This window comes from Scyliorhinus canicula, chromosome 29 (genome assembly GCF_902713615.1).
Source record: "Scyliorhinus canicula chromosome 29, sScyCan1.1, whole genome shotgun sequence".
NCBI classification, from domain to species: Eukaryota; Metazoa; Chordata; class Chondrichthyes; order Carcharhiniformes; family Scyliorhinidae; genus Scyliorhinus; species Scyliorhinus canicula.
The window spans coordinates 13,007,973-13,022,238 of NC_052174.1; the positions used below are offsets into that span (position 1 = coordinate 13,007,973).

Sequence of the window (14,266 nt, forward strand, 5' to 3'; positions counted from 1 at the left end):
AAGACAGTGACCCAAGCCGGGAATCGAACCTGGGACCTTGGCGCTGCGAAGCAACAGTGCTAACCACCGTGCTACCATGCTGCCCCCCCCCCCCCCCGTCTTAAAAAAAAAATGACGATCTCAGTTCTGAAATTTACAATTGACTCCCAGCTTTTTGGAGATTAATCCAGATTTTCAGCACCCCCGGGTGACTGTCCCAGTTGTTAGCACTGCTGCCTCACAGCGCCAGGGACCAGGGTTCGATTCCCGGCTTGGGTCACTGTCTGTGTGAAGTTTGCACGTTCTCCCCGTGTCTGCGTGGGTTTTCTCCGGGTGCTCCGGTTTCCTCCCACAGTCAAAAGATGTGCGGGTTAGGTGGATTGGCCATGATAAACTGTCCCTTAATCAGATGGGACGACGGGATTATGGGGGAGTGGGCCCAGGTAGGGTGCTCATTCAGAGGGTCGGTGAAGGCCTGATGGGCCGAGTGGCCTTCTTCCGCACCGTAGGCATTCTATGGAAGGCCTGGCTCTAATTTTACAATGATGAGTCCTTATTCTGTACACCCCCATTGTGCCCAGAGGAAATAGTTTCTCCATATCCGCCCTTAACAAATCCTTTAATCATTTCATTATATCATGCCGTAACTTTCTATATGTGAGCGAACACAAGTCTAGTCTATGCAATACAAACAGAATGAAGACAGTGTTACAATCCCGGTTGATGTAACTGGAGAGGAAGACCCAGAATGGGATACCAAGCTCAAAAGACGGTAACTTTCAATCTTTTTCTGAAACATAAAGGGACAGAGTCACGGGGCTGCGAATTAACAGGACAATTTAGCTGTGATTAAGGGGTTGTAAAGGTATGGTAATCATTGCTTTCAACCATTTACTTCTATAGAAAAAGATGGCTAACGGAATATTGTTATGTTTTGGAGGTTCCCAGGAGTGTAGCTAGTTTAGTGGGTTGGATTGGATTGGATTTGTTTATTGTCACGTGTACCGAGGTACAGTGAAAAGTATTTTTCTGCGAGCAGCTCAACAGATCATTAAGTACATGGGAAGAAAAGGGGATAAAAGAAAATACATAACAGGGCAACACAAGGTATACAATGTAACTACGTAAGCACCGGCATCAGGTGAAGCATTCAGGGTGTAGTGTTAATGAGGTCAGTCCATAAGAGGGTCGTTTAGGAGTCTGGTGACAGTGGGGAAGAAGCTGTTTTTGAGCCTGTTCGTGCGTGTTCTCAGACTTCTGTATCTCCTGCCCGATGGAAGAAGTTGGAAGAGTGAGTAAGCCGGGTGGGAGGGCTCTTTGATTATGCTGCCCGCTTTCCCCAGGCAGCGGGAGGTGTCGATGGAGTCAATGGATGGGAGACAGGTTTGTGTGATGAACTTGGCTGTGTTGACAACTCTCTGATGTTTCTTGCGGTCCTGGGCCGAGCAGTTGCCATACCAGGCTGTGATGCAGCCAGATAGGATGCTTTCTATGGTGCATCTGTAAAAGTTGGTCTTTAGTCCGAGCGAAGCACGTCTTGGGACATTTTGGTGGGATACAGATGATGCCATTAATGGGAGGAGCCAGGTCCACCTGTGGTTTTGGCAGTCATAGAATCAGAGACTCACAGAATGTGGCTATAGGATTTGAGTCTGACAAGATGGAAGGATTTTCAGGCTGTTCCTGAAAGGGTTTCCCTCTCCAAAGGTCTGCAGAGACCAACAAGTAACCCTGATTGCTAACTTTATTTATGAGTGGATTGTGAACTGTATTGGGTTGCTTAGTTGGAATATATATAGTGGCAGGTGTAGATAGTTCAACGTTTTCCTTTTATTTAAGAATTATTTAATTGTTAATTGTAAAGGTATTTTCTTTGATGTTTATGTAGTTAATCCTGTGTTTAAATTAAAGTTTGTTTTAACATAAAAGATATCTATTGGCCAAAGTCATCACTCCGGGGGTGAAGTATCCTTTTCTCACAGTTATACAAATAGGTCTCTCCACAAGAGAGACGTACGAAATCCAAGCTGATCAGGAACAGCGTCGCACCTCATCTTGGGTTTGATCTTAGCCAAAAGGCCGAAAAGCAATTACAAATTGTTTGGGGGTTTGTTGTGCGGTAAGAAATCGGGGTGTGGTCCAGTATCCTGACAAAGAACAAAGAAAAGTACAGCACAGGAACAGGCCCTTCGGCCCTCCAAGCCTGTGCCGACCATGCTGCCCGTCTAAACTAAAATCTTCTACACTTCCTGGGTCTGTATCCCTCTATTCCCATCCTATTCATGTATTTGTCAAGATGCCCCTTAAACATCACTATCGTCCCTGCTTCCACCACCTCCTCCGGCAGCGGGTTCCAGGCACCCACTACCCTCTGTGTAAAAAACGTGCCTCGTACCTCTCCTCTAAACCTTGCCCCTCGCACCTTAAACCTATGCCCCCTAGTAATTGAACCCTCTACCCTGGGAAAAAGCCTCTGATTATCCACTCTGTCTATGCCCCTGATAATTTTGTAGACCTATCAGGTCGCCCCTCAACCTCCTTCGTTCCAGTGAGAACAAACCATGTTTTTTCAACCACTCCTCATAGCTAATGCCCTCCATACAAGGCAAAATCCTGGTAAATCTCTTCTGCACCCCCTCTAAAGCCTCCACATCCTTCTGGTAGTGTGGTGACCAGAATTGAACACTATACTCCAAGTGTGGCCTAACTAAGGTTCTATACAGCTGCAACATGACTTGCCAATTTTTATACTCAATGCCCCGGCCAATGAAGGCAAGCATGCCGTATGCCTTCTTGACCACCTTCTCCACCTGTGTTGCCCCTTTCAGTGACCTGTGGACCTGCACACCTAGATCTCTCTAGATTGTCAATAAGTGACCGAGCAAACCACTCGGTTCAATTGCGATTGGCAACAAATGCTGGCCCCGCCCAGCGACGCCCCAAGGGGGCTCAAAAATGACATGGCTGTTTATGGGATCTTGCTGTGCACACATTAGCTGCTGTGTTTCTTCCCCCACACCCCCCAGCGCAGCAGCGACTGATGGCACGACAGGTAGGACATTGCGGGACTGCGACACCTTGGGTGCCGCAGAAATGCAGGTTTTATGGGGGGGGGGGTATTTTTATGGGGGTGAGGTTGGTTGGAATTGGCCATCCAGGCGGCCATCTTTGATTCAGCTCCCTCTTCCCGGGCTGGGGGGGGGGGGGGATGACTTCATGACGCACAGACTGCGCTCCTGGCGTGCGACGAGGGGACGCACGCGCGATGAGCACGCACGCGCGATGCTGCCGTAGGAGGCTGGTCTCGCTCCCCTCTCCCCGGACGTGCGCACTCTCGGCGTGCGGCTACGCAAGGCGCGCACGTCGCCAGCGTGGGTCAGGTGCCCTCCGCAGGAATGTGCCGGAACAGCAGGATGGAAACTTAGCAACCGTGAGGCGCCAGCTTCAGAGTTTCTCGTCGCCGGGGTGGGGGGGGAGGGAGAGAAAAAAAAAATCTAACCCCTCCCGTTACATAATTTAGCGGCGGAAAAAAAATGGACGAAATCGGGACACTCAACGGTTTGATTCTCTGAAGGACCTCTGCTCTCCTCTCACCAACCTTTCCCCCCCGGCCCTGTTTTTGATCGGGAGGGGCCTACCCGTCGAGGCTTTCGCCGGCGTCGAGTTGGTGCTGACCGAGGAGCGGGCGGGCCGCTGCGTCGGCGCGAGGCCCCAGGCTGCGCGGCCTGCAGCTCGCGCCTCCCTCCTCTGGATGGCGCAGGAGGAGCGGATGGAGGTGGACCACTGCGCGTGCGCGGCGGCGGCGGGCGGGGGCGGGGCGGTGCTGCGCAGGTCCAACAGCGCCCCCATGATCAGCAACATGAGGTAATCAATCCCTCCCCCATTGCCCAGGCTTAACCCCAGACTGCACTCAGTCAAAATGCTCCTGAAACTGTGACTCACACAACACAATCTGCTTTTGAACTGATTGCAATATTGGGTATTCTATGAAATTTGATTGCAATATTGGGTATTCTATGCAATTTGATTGCAATATTGGGTATTCTATGCGATTTGATTGCAATATTGGGTATTCTATGCAATTTGATTGCAATATTGGGTATTGTATGCAATTTGATTGCAATATTGGGTATTGTATGCAATTTGATTGCAATATTGGGTATTCTGCAATTTGCAATATTGGGTATTCTATGCAATTTGATTGCAATATTGGGTATTCTGTGCCATTTGATTGCAATATTGGGTATTCTATGCAATTTGATTGCAATATTGGGTATTCTATGCAATTTGATTGCAATATTGGATATTCTATGCAATTTGATTGCAATATTGGGAATTCTAAGCAACTTGATTGCAATATTGAGTATTCTGTGCCATTTGATTGCAATATTGGGTATTCTATGCAATTTGATTGCAATATTGGGTATTCTGTGCCATTTGATTGCAATATTGGGTATTCTATGCAATTTGATTGCAATATTGGGTATTCTGTGCCATTTGATTGCAATATTGGGTATTCTATGCAATTTGATTGCAATATTGGGTATTCTATGCGATTTGATTGCAATATTGGGTATTCTATGCAATTTGATTGCAATATTGGGTATTCTATGCAACTTGATTGCAATATTGGGTATTCTATGCGATTTGATTACAATATTGGGTATTCTATGCGATTTGATTGCAATATTGGGTATTCTATGCAATTTGATTGCAATATTGGGTATTCTATGCAATTTGATTGCAATATTGGGTATTCTATGCGATTTGATTGCAATATTGGGTATTCTGTGCCATTTGATTGCAATATTGGGTATTCTATGCAATTTGATTGCAATATTGGGTATTCTATGCAATTTGATTGCAATATTGGATATTCTATGCAATTTGATTGCAATATTGGGAATTCTAAGCAATTTGATTGCAATATTGAGTATTCTGTGCCATTTGACTGCAATATTGGGTATTCTATGCAATTTGTTTGCAATATTGGGAATTATATGCAATTTGATTGCAATATTGGGTATTTATGCGATTTGATTGCAATATTGGGAATTATATGCAACTGCCCCCTGGGGCATGAGATCAAGTGTTGTCAGTAGCATTTCAGTGAGATGCACCAGCTTTGCTGCTCATCTTGTCCTGCTTTTAAAGTGAAAGCTTGTGTTTTTAAGGAAGGCTTTCATTCCGCGTGTTAAGATATGCAGGGGAATGGGTCAGGGTCGACGGAGCGGGACTGGGCAGGGGGTTCTTTTGCCGTGATTTTATCTTCCTGCTGATTGTCAGTGGGATTTCCCATTGAAACCAGCCCCTGCTGGTGCGAAACCCGCTGGCGGGGAAATTGAATCGCAACAACTGGAGAATCCTGGGTACTGTGTTTCTGCTGGTTGGGGTTGTCTAGGAGGGTAGATATTTGGAACGCTCTTACGCAAAAGGCAATTGTTGCTGCATCAGTTGTTAATTTTAAATGTGGTTTTGATTGAATGTTGTGGGTATTCAGGGGTCCAGGGACAAAAGCAGGTGTATAGAGTAGGGCCGCAGGTCTTGTTGATGGCGGGCGAGGCTGTTTTGAGGCCGATCCAAGTTGCAAGCTCCACAGGTCGATCGCCTGGGTAACAGCTCAGAATGAAATGGCTGTCTGCGTCTGCCATCCGTTTCAAAGGTACAAAGTGCAATGGGCATGTCCTGGATTGGCACGCTTGCATGTAGTTGGGCACACTTACATTGGGTGGATGGCATGTACTTGATAGCAGCGCACCTGGATGTTGAGTTGACCTGAAATGTACGAGTGTGAAATGTCGTAACACTGTTGGCTGAAGCCTTTATTCACTGGTGGCTGTAGAAATCGTAGTGAAGTTTATGGATGTGACGTGCAACATTAAAGACCATTGATTGCACGCACACTGCTGTGAATGAATTGGAGCAAGGTACCTAATTGATCGTTTGAAGACTTTGCCAGCCACGTCACAGTGGATAGCACTCTCCTGCCTCTGAGTCTGAAGGTTGTAGGTTTGAGCTCCAGTCCGAACACTCAGTACAAAATCCAAGCTAGCTCCTCTGGCAGCACTGAGGAAGCGCCACACCTTGTGCGGTGCCGTCTATTGAATGGGATGTTAAAGCAAGAGAGAAGGATCTTGTGGCAAAGCTTGAAGAGATTTTAGAATCCCGTCCATAGAACATAGAACAGTACAGCACAGAACAGGCCCTTCGGCCCTCGATGTTGTGCCGAGCCATGATCACCCTACTCAAACCCACTTAACCACCCTATACCCGTAACCCAATAACCCCCCCTTAACCTTACTTTATTAGGACACTACGGGCAATTTAGCATGGCCAATCCACCTAACCCGCACATCTTTGGACTGTGGGAGGAAACCGGAGCACCCGGAGGAAACCCACGCACACACGGGGAGGACGTGCAGACTCCGCACAGACAGTGACCCAGCCGGGAATCGAACCTGGGACCCTGGAGCTGTGAAGCATTTATGCTAACCACCATGCTACCGTGCTGTCCAATGTGTATCACTTTGCCAGCTTCAGTAAAAACAGGTTATTCATCTGCCTTTGGGAGCTTGCTCTGTGGGAAATGGCTGCCGTTATCCTGACATTACAGCAATAGCTACGCTTCAAGAAATTCTTCGTTGGCGATGAAGTACTTTGTACAATTCCTCACCTTTGGACGTTCCTATGTAAAGGCAAGTCCTTCCTTCATATGTCCCAGTCAGGCAGGAAATCCTTTTGGAGGGAGCTTGTCGATAAATGATGTTTCCGTAATGCTGCCTCCAGCGGTGGTGGTCTGAGGGCTGGGATAAGCTGTCGAAGAAAACTTGATGAGCTCCATCTGAGGGGAAATCATTGAAAATGCCTGGAGTTTACACACAGTGCATCCCCGAATATCTGACAGGATGCAGAGAAGATGTTTCTACTTCCCTTGAACGGAGAAGATGTTTCTACTTCCCTTGAACGGGATGTGGTCTTCGCCGGGAAGACCAGCATTTGTTTCCCAACCCGAGTTGCCCCTTGAACTGAGCGTCTCGCTCGGCCATTTCAGAGGGCAGATTAGAGTCAACCACATTACTGTGGGGTCTGGAGTCACATGTAGGCCAGACCGGGTAAGGACGGCAGATTTCCTTCCCTAAAGGGGAACCAGATGGGTTTTTACAACAAGTAACAATGCAGAAAGTACCCGTATCATTCCAGATTTATGAATTGAGTTTAAATTCCACCGGTTACCACAGTGGGATTTGATCGCATGGCCCTGGAGTATTAACCTGGGCCTCTGAATTATTAATCTAGTGACATTGCCACCATCTCCCATTCAAGTTTGTTGGAGAGACCAAGACTGGCGGTCATCAGTAACGTAATAGGGTGGATGGAGAAGCATTAGTGTTACCAAGAGTGGATGTTGCACAAACTTAGGGTTAGTGAACATTGGAGGTTGTGAGATTTTTGGGGTCAGCAGTGCGGAGTCGAGGGTGAGGGGCGGGGGGGGGGGGGGGGGGGGGGAGATGAGATTTAACGGGGCAAAAGCAACTCTTGGGTGGGGGGACTGCCGATTCCAAAAAAAATAGCCCCAATCTTTGTGATTGTATTTCCTTGTGCGTGAAATCTGTACCTGTGCCCTCTCCATGCAACTCTTGTTTGGTGTGGAGCCCAGAGTCTCTCAACTTCAGATGTGGATAGTAAGCGCTCTGGAATGGAAGGCTTTCCGTCTCGGGTGCCAAGTCCTCCCAGGACAGGTAGATAGACCACTGCCAGGCCTATGTTGCTTTACGCCTTAACGTACCAGCGTGGCATCATCATTCCTCGCCACACAGACCCACAAACCAACCCTGTGGCTCCTCAAGAGTTAATTTCCTGGTTGGTGTTCAGTTAGGGAAGCTGCTGTCTAGAACTAGGGGACGTAGATTTAGGAGCAGGAGAACGCGTTTCTTTTTCCCACACAAGATTGGGAGACTGGCATGCACGATTGAAATGAGTGATCCTGCAATGGTTGAAGATGTGAAAAGGGGCATTAAAGGAACAGGATGCGCACGTGAGGGTAAACCAAGTGGTTCCACCAGGAAATGGAGTGAGGAGGCCCAAACTAAGGGGGAACCATTATCCCTTCAAGGCCAGTTGCCCTCCTCAACCTCCACAACCCTCCGAGATGTCAGCTTTCCTCCAAATGTGGCCTCTGGTGCCATGCCCACTTTATTCACTCCACCACTGGTGGCCTCCAGCTGCCCAGGATCCCCTAAGCTCAGGAGTTCCCTCCCTAAACCTCTCTGCCCTTCTCCCTCTGGACCCTAAAACCTCTCTGACCAAGCCTTTGGTCACTTGTCTCGCTCACCTTAAGTTGCTGAGTGCCTAACTTTGTCTGATTGCATTTGGCGAAGTGCCTGGGAAAAGGCTTTGCCACATTAACGGTGCCGTGTAAATGCCAAACCTTCCTGTTGACTGGGTTAGAACCCAGGTCTTAAAAAGGTGAAAGATTATTGTCGAACGGTCTTTGACTGTGGTCGATCTGACCTCTCCTGGAAGGAGCTCTGTGGAAATACAAGCGTCAGTTGTTTTGACAGCCACGTGAAGATCAGCCAGGCGGGCAGAGCTGCTGGAGGGTCGCCAATGGGCCTGTGGTGTGAAGGAAAGTAATTGCCTGTCCTCAGATGGCGTCTCTGTCACTTCTGGACTCGCCATTGCCGGTCACTTCGACCCTCCCCTCACCCTTGTAGGCATCAGCCTGCGTCTTGGAAGATCCCGGATTATTGGTGAGCAGTCCGATTGGAAATCGGGCTGATTGCCATCGTCTTGGATTCCGATTGGGAGGTATCCGTGTTTGGAACATTCAGTACGAACTACGCCTGCAGCAGCTGTGACTTTGATTCTGACTGTGGAGCGGAGCCTGTGCTGGCTTTCTGTGTTTTGGAAGACACCGCCTCTTTCTGGGGTATAGTCCGACAGCCACCAGCAGCTTTCTGGCCATTCCTCATGTGCAAGCCTTGACGGTGAGTTTTAACGGGCCGTTAACCACCGGCAGGAACGCGGCTGACGTCCTGTCCTCTTCCCCCACTCAGTATTCCAGCCGGGGAACCAGAATCCCATCGAACAGTGTGGCCAAATAGCAATGATCAATACTCGGGCTGATCCAGGCCTGTCCTCACGTTCTGGGACCAAACCCAGCGCCTGCCTGACTTGCCCCTTTACGTGGCATTGCTGAGGTTCTGAGTGTCTCTCCCTGTCAGTAAATAGCAGCGGTCCACGCCAGCAAACATTCACTCAGCAATCCTGCTTTGTGAGTAACATGCAGCAGACGGGATGCCTCGTGGAGGCTCAAACATGCGACCTTGTGGTGTTGAACCTCGACTTTGTGATCCGGTCACGTGTCACACTGGGGTGGTCCCAACATGGCTCCTGATTGTGAGCCTGCACAACGGTGTCACGTGTTCTTGGGCTCGGAGAAGAATTCAGTCGGATTGTAGGTTGAAAGTGATGCCTGACACTGGCGATGGTGACAGCATTTAGGATTTTCTAGACGTGTGAATCCTCCAATTTTGCTGGAAATCTGACACGCTCTTGTGAGTTTAATCGTGGCTGTCATGAACCTTCATGGTGACAGTCCCTCAGTGTTAGTTTTTCATTGTGGTGGACACGGAATCTGGGCTAATATCAGAGAGAGTTAGTTAAAGTCAGGTAGCTGGGACATGTTTACTGGGCATTATATTCAGCTTGTTTCTGATGCCTGGCTCTGATGTGCCTGGCGACTTGTGCGAAAATACAACAGGACTGGTCCAAGACAAGCAAACTGTGTTTTGGCTTGCGTCCACTAACACTGTGAAAACAGTAAGACCCCTGTGTGAGTCAGTGAAACACTAGCTAATCTCTCTCTCTCTCTCTTACAGCGACTCATCCCCAGTGTTCCAGCCAACCTTACTCCGGTGCCGGAGGAGCAGTGCCTCGGTAAACCTCAGCTCCCCGAGCTCGGTACGTAATGCCAGACGATTAAACACAGCTCCAGTCCTGGCATCGTTCTGGGCACCAGGTTGACTTAAGTATTTCAAGGCTTTTTAGATCAATCAAAACGTTTTGGGTTCTTTATTTCTTTATGTTAGCTGTTCAAACGGGAGGGGGGGGGGGGGATTTTTGCTTTAACATTCCTGAGTAATGATGGTTCTATCTCACGAATTCTGTGATGTTTTAAGGTCCATTTTGCCACCAGGCCAACCTGCATTTACATAGTGCCGGTACAAACAAACAGAGCAGGAGTAGGCCACTCGCCCCTCGAGTCTGTTCTGCCATTCAATACCAATACCATCACGGCTGATCTGATTGACCCCCACATTCCTGCCTACCCTCCTGATAACCTTTCAGAAATATGAGAAAATATTTCTCATCTCTGTCTAAAATGGGCGATCCCATTATTTTTAAACAGTGACACCCCCCCCCCTCCCCATTCTAGATTCTCCCACAAGAGGAAACATCCTCTCCACATCCCCCCCCCCCTGTCAACACCCCCTCAGGATCTTTTATGCTTCAATCAAATCGCTTCTTACTCTTCTGAACTCCAGCGGATACAAACCCAACGTCTACAACCTTTCCTCATCAGACAACCCGCCCGTTCCTGGTATTAGTCTAATACGGTAGCATTGTGGATAGCACAATCGCTTCACAGCTCCAGGGTCCCAGTTTCGATTCCGGCTTGGGTCACTGTCTGTGCGGAGCCTGCACATCCCAGTGTGTGCGTGGGTTTCCTCCGGGTGCTCCGGTTTCCTCCCACAGTCCAAAGATGTGCAGGTTAGGTGGATTGGACATGATAAATTGCCCTTAGTGTCCAAAATTGCCCTTAGTGTTGGGTGGGGTTACTGGGTTATGGGGATAGGGTGGAGGTGTTGACCTTGGGTAGGGGGTAGGGTGCTCTTTCCAAGAGCTGGTGCAGACTCGATGGGCCGAATGGCCTCCGTCTGCACTGTAAATTCTATGAAAACCTTCTCTGAACTGCTCCTAAAGCATTTACATCTTTCCTTAAGGAATTTTTTTTTTTCCAATTGAGGGGGAATTTAGCGTGGTCAGTCCACCTAACCACATCTTTTTGGGTTGTGGGGGTGTGACCCGACGCAAACACGGGGAGAATGTGCAAACTCCACACGGACAGTGACCTGGGTCCGCGGTGCCGTGAGGCAGCAGTGCTAACCAATGCGCCACTGTGCCGCCCCTATCTTTCCGTACATAAGGCGACCAATACTGTGCACTATTCTCCAGAAGCCCCGTACAACCGAAGCACAACCTTCGTACTTTTGTAACCAGTTCCCCTCACAATAAATGTTAACATTCTATTAACTTTCCTGATTACTTGCTTTACTTGCCGTTTGTGATTCGTGCACCCAGATCCCTCAGAACCTCCTCGGTCTGCTGTCTCTCACCATTTAGATAAGAAGCCTTATTTATTGTTCCTGCCAAAATGGACAATTTCCCATTTGCCCACGTTAGTCTCCGCAGGGCGCAGTGCAGCCCATTAACCAGCTGAGTCAAGCTGACGTCAGTCTCCCGAGTTGTTCACTTCTGTAAATTGAACTGATTGCTTGCTGGAGCTTTGCCATGCCTTTTATTGTCTTCAGATATTTTAGTGCTTTGTTTAAGTGCCGACACGCATCTGCCTGATTTCCTATGTTACGGCAGTGACCACACTTCAAGCAGAAGTATTTAGTTGGCTGCAGAGCGCTTTGGGACTTGAGGTCACGAGGTCACAATAGGTGCAACAGAAACGTAGATCTGTCTTAGCTACGGAGTGCAGATCAGGTCTGCATTGATAAAACAACACTAAATCCACACTAATCCCACATTCCAGCACTTGGTCCACAGCCTTGAATGTTACTGACATTTCCAGTGCTCATCCAAGAGCTGTTTAACGGTTGTGAGGTTTCCCGCCTCTACTCCCCTCCCAGGCAGTGCATTCTAGACTCCCACCACCCTCTGGGTGAAAACATTTTCCTTCAAATCCCCTCTAAACCTCCTCACTTTAAAATTACGCCCCCTCGTTATTGACCCTTCAACTAAGGGGAACAGCTGCTCCCTATCCACCCTGACCCTACCCCTCATATCTTGCACACCTCAATCAGGTCCTTGCCGCTCACCCATCTCTGCTCCAAAGAAAACAACCCCAGCCTATCCAACCTCTCTTCATAGCTCCAATGTTCCATCCCAGGCAACACCCTGGTGAATCTCCTCTGCACCCTTTCCAATGCAATCGCATCCTTCCTATAGTGAGGCAACCAGAACTACAGAACTGCAAACAGTACTCCAACTGTGACCTAACCAAAGTTATGTATAGTTCCAACATAATATCCCTGTTACATAGAACATAGAACAGTACAGCACAGAACAGGCCCTTCGGCCCTCGATGTTGTGCCGAGCAATGATCACCCTACTTAAACCCACGTAACCCGTATACCCGTAACCCAACAATCCCCCCCATTAACCTTACACTACGGGCAATTTAGCACGGCCAATCCACCTAACCCGCACATCTTTGGACTGTGGGAGGAAACCGGAGCACCCGGAGGAAACCCACGCACACATGGGGAGGACGTGCAGACTCCACACAGACAGTGACCCAGCCGGGAATCGAACCTGGGACCCTGGAGCTGTGAAGCATTGATGCTAACCACCATGCTACCGTGAGGCTACTGTTCTTATAATCTAAGCCACGACTGATAAAGCAAGTGTCCTGTATGCCTTTGTAACTACCCGACTAATCTGCCCTGCCACCTTCAGGAATCTGTGGACAAGCACCGTCAAGATCCCTCAATGCGTCGTGAGTTCCTTGTGTCCTGCCATTCATTGAGTATTCCCTTGTCGTGTTACTCCTTCCAAAATGCATCACCTCATATTTTTCTGCCACTGCCCATCTGACCAACTCGTCTATATCTTCCTGCTACCTTTGACTTTCTTCCTAACTATTAAGCACCTTGCTAATCTTCATGTATTCTGCAAACTTATTTGTCATTCCCCCCCCCATCTCTCTATATCATTTATTTTTATATATATGTATCTGTAATCAAGAACAATAAGTACTCCACTGGACCCTGGCCTCCAGTCACACCAGCAGTCTTCTACCACCACCCTCTGTGTCCGCTAAGCCAGTTTTGGATCTATCTTATCACGTTACCCTGGATCCCATGTGCTTTTACCTCTTTTATCAGTCTCCCATGCGGGACCTTGTCAAAGGCTTTGCTGAAATCCATGTAAACTATATCAACTACCCTCATCTACACACCCATCACGACCTCAAAAAATTCAATCAAATTTGTGAGAGATTGGATTTGTTTATTGTCACAGTGTACCGAGGTACAGTGGAAAGTATTTTTCTGCGAGCAGCTCAAGTACATGATCATTAAGTACATGAAAATAAAATAAAATACACAATAGGGTAACACAAGGTCCACAATGTAAATACATAATCACCGGCATCGGATGAAGCATACAGGGTGTAGTGTTAATGAGGTCAGTCCATAAGAGGGTCGTTTTGGAGTCTGGTGACAGCGGGGAAGAAGCTGCTTTTGAGTCTGTGTGTGCGTGTTCTCAGACTTCTGTATCTCCTGCCCGATGGAAGAAGTTGGAAGAGTGAGTAAGCCGGGTGGGAGGGGGCCTTTGATTATGCTGCCCGCTTTCCCCAGGCAGCGGGAGGTGTAGATGGAGTCAATGGATGAGAGGCAAGTTTGTGTGATGGACTGGGCTGTATTGACGACTCTCTGAAGTTTCTTGTGGTCCTGGGCCGAGCAGTTGCCATACCCAGGCTGTGATGCAGCCAGATAGGATGCTTTCTATGGTGCATCTATGATTTTCTGACAATTTGGCTTGACCAATCCAACTACCCTGCACATCTTTTAAAATGTTTACAGTTAATTTAAGCAACCTCTTGTTGAACCGGGACAAATTATTTACATTTGGGTGCATTATGAAAGTTATGCTTCAACAATAGCAGCAGTTTATGTCACATCTTGAGCATAATGTCCCATGAGGCTTTAGGAAAGAAAACGTGACACAAGCCACATATGGAGCTATTGGGCCAGATGATCAAATTCTTAGCCCGAGAGGGAGGCTTTACGGGAGCGTCTTAATGGGGGAACGTGAGGCGGAGAGGTTTAGGGGAGGGAACTCCAGAGCTTTGGACCCAGCCAGCTAAAAGCACAGCCAGCGATGGTGAAGGGGATCAAAATCGACGCTGTGCAAGAGGCCAGAATTCAAGGGGCACAGAGATCTCGGAGCGCTGAAGGGCTGCAGGAGATGACAGAGCCTGGAAGGACGAGGC

General features: G+C 48.3%; 1 protein-coding gene across 3 annotated transcripts in view; it reads left to right on the plus strand.

Annotated features, from left to right (window-relative positions):
* Nucleotides 1–3,415: 3,415 nt before the first annotated feature.
* Nucleotides 3,416–14,266, plus strand: part of LOC119958344 (protein FAM122A-like) — a 37,326-nt gene continuing 26,475 nt past the window's right edge. For all 3 annotated transcript variants that reach the window (XM_038786789.1, XM_038786790.1, XM_038786791.1), the window contains exons 1-2: nucleotides 3,416–3,843; nucleotides 9,861–9,942. In XM_038786789.1, the coding sequence (XP_038642717.1) occupies nucleotides 3,731–3,843; nucleotides 9,861–9,942 (195 nt within the window). In that variant the 5' untranslated portion in view covers nucleotides 3,416–3,730. The remainder of the gene's footprint in view (nucleotides 3,844–9,860; nucleotides 9,943–14,266) is intronic.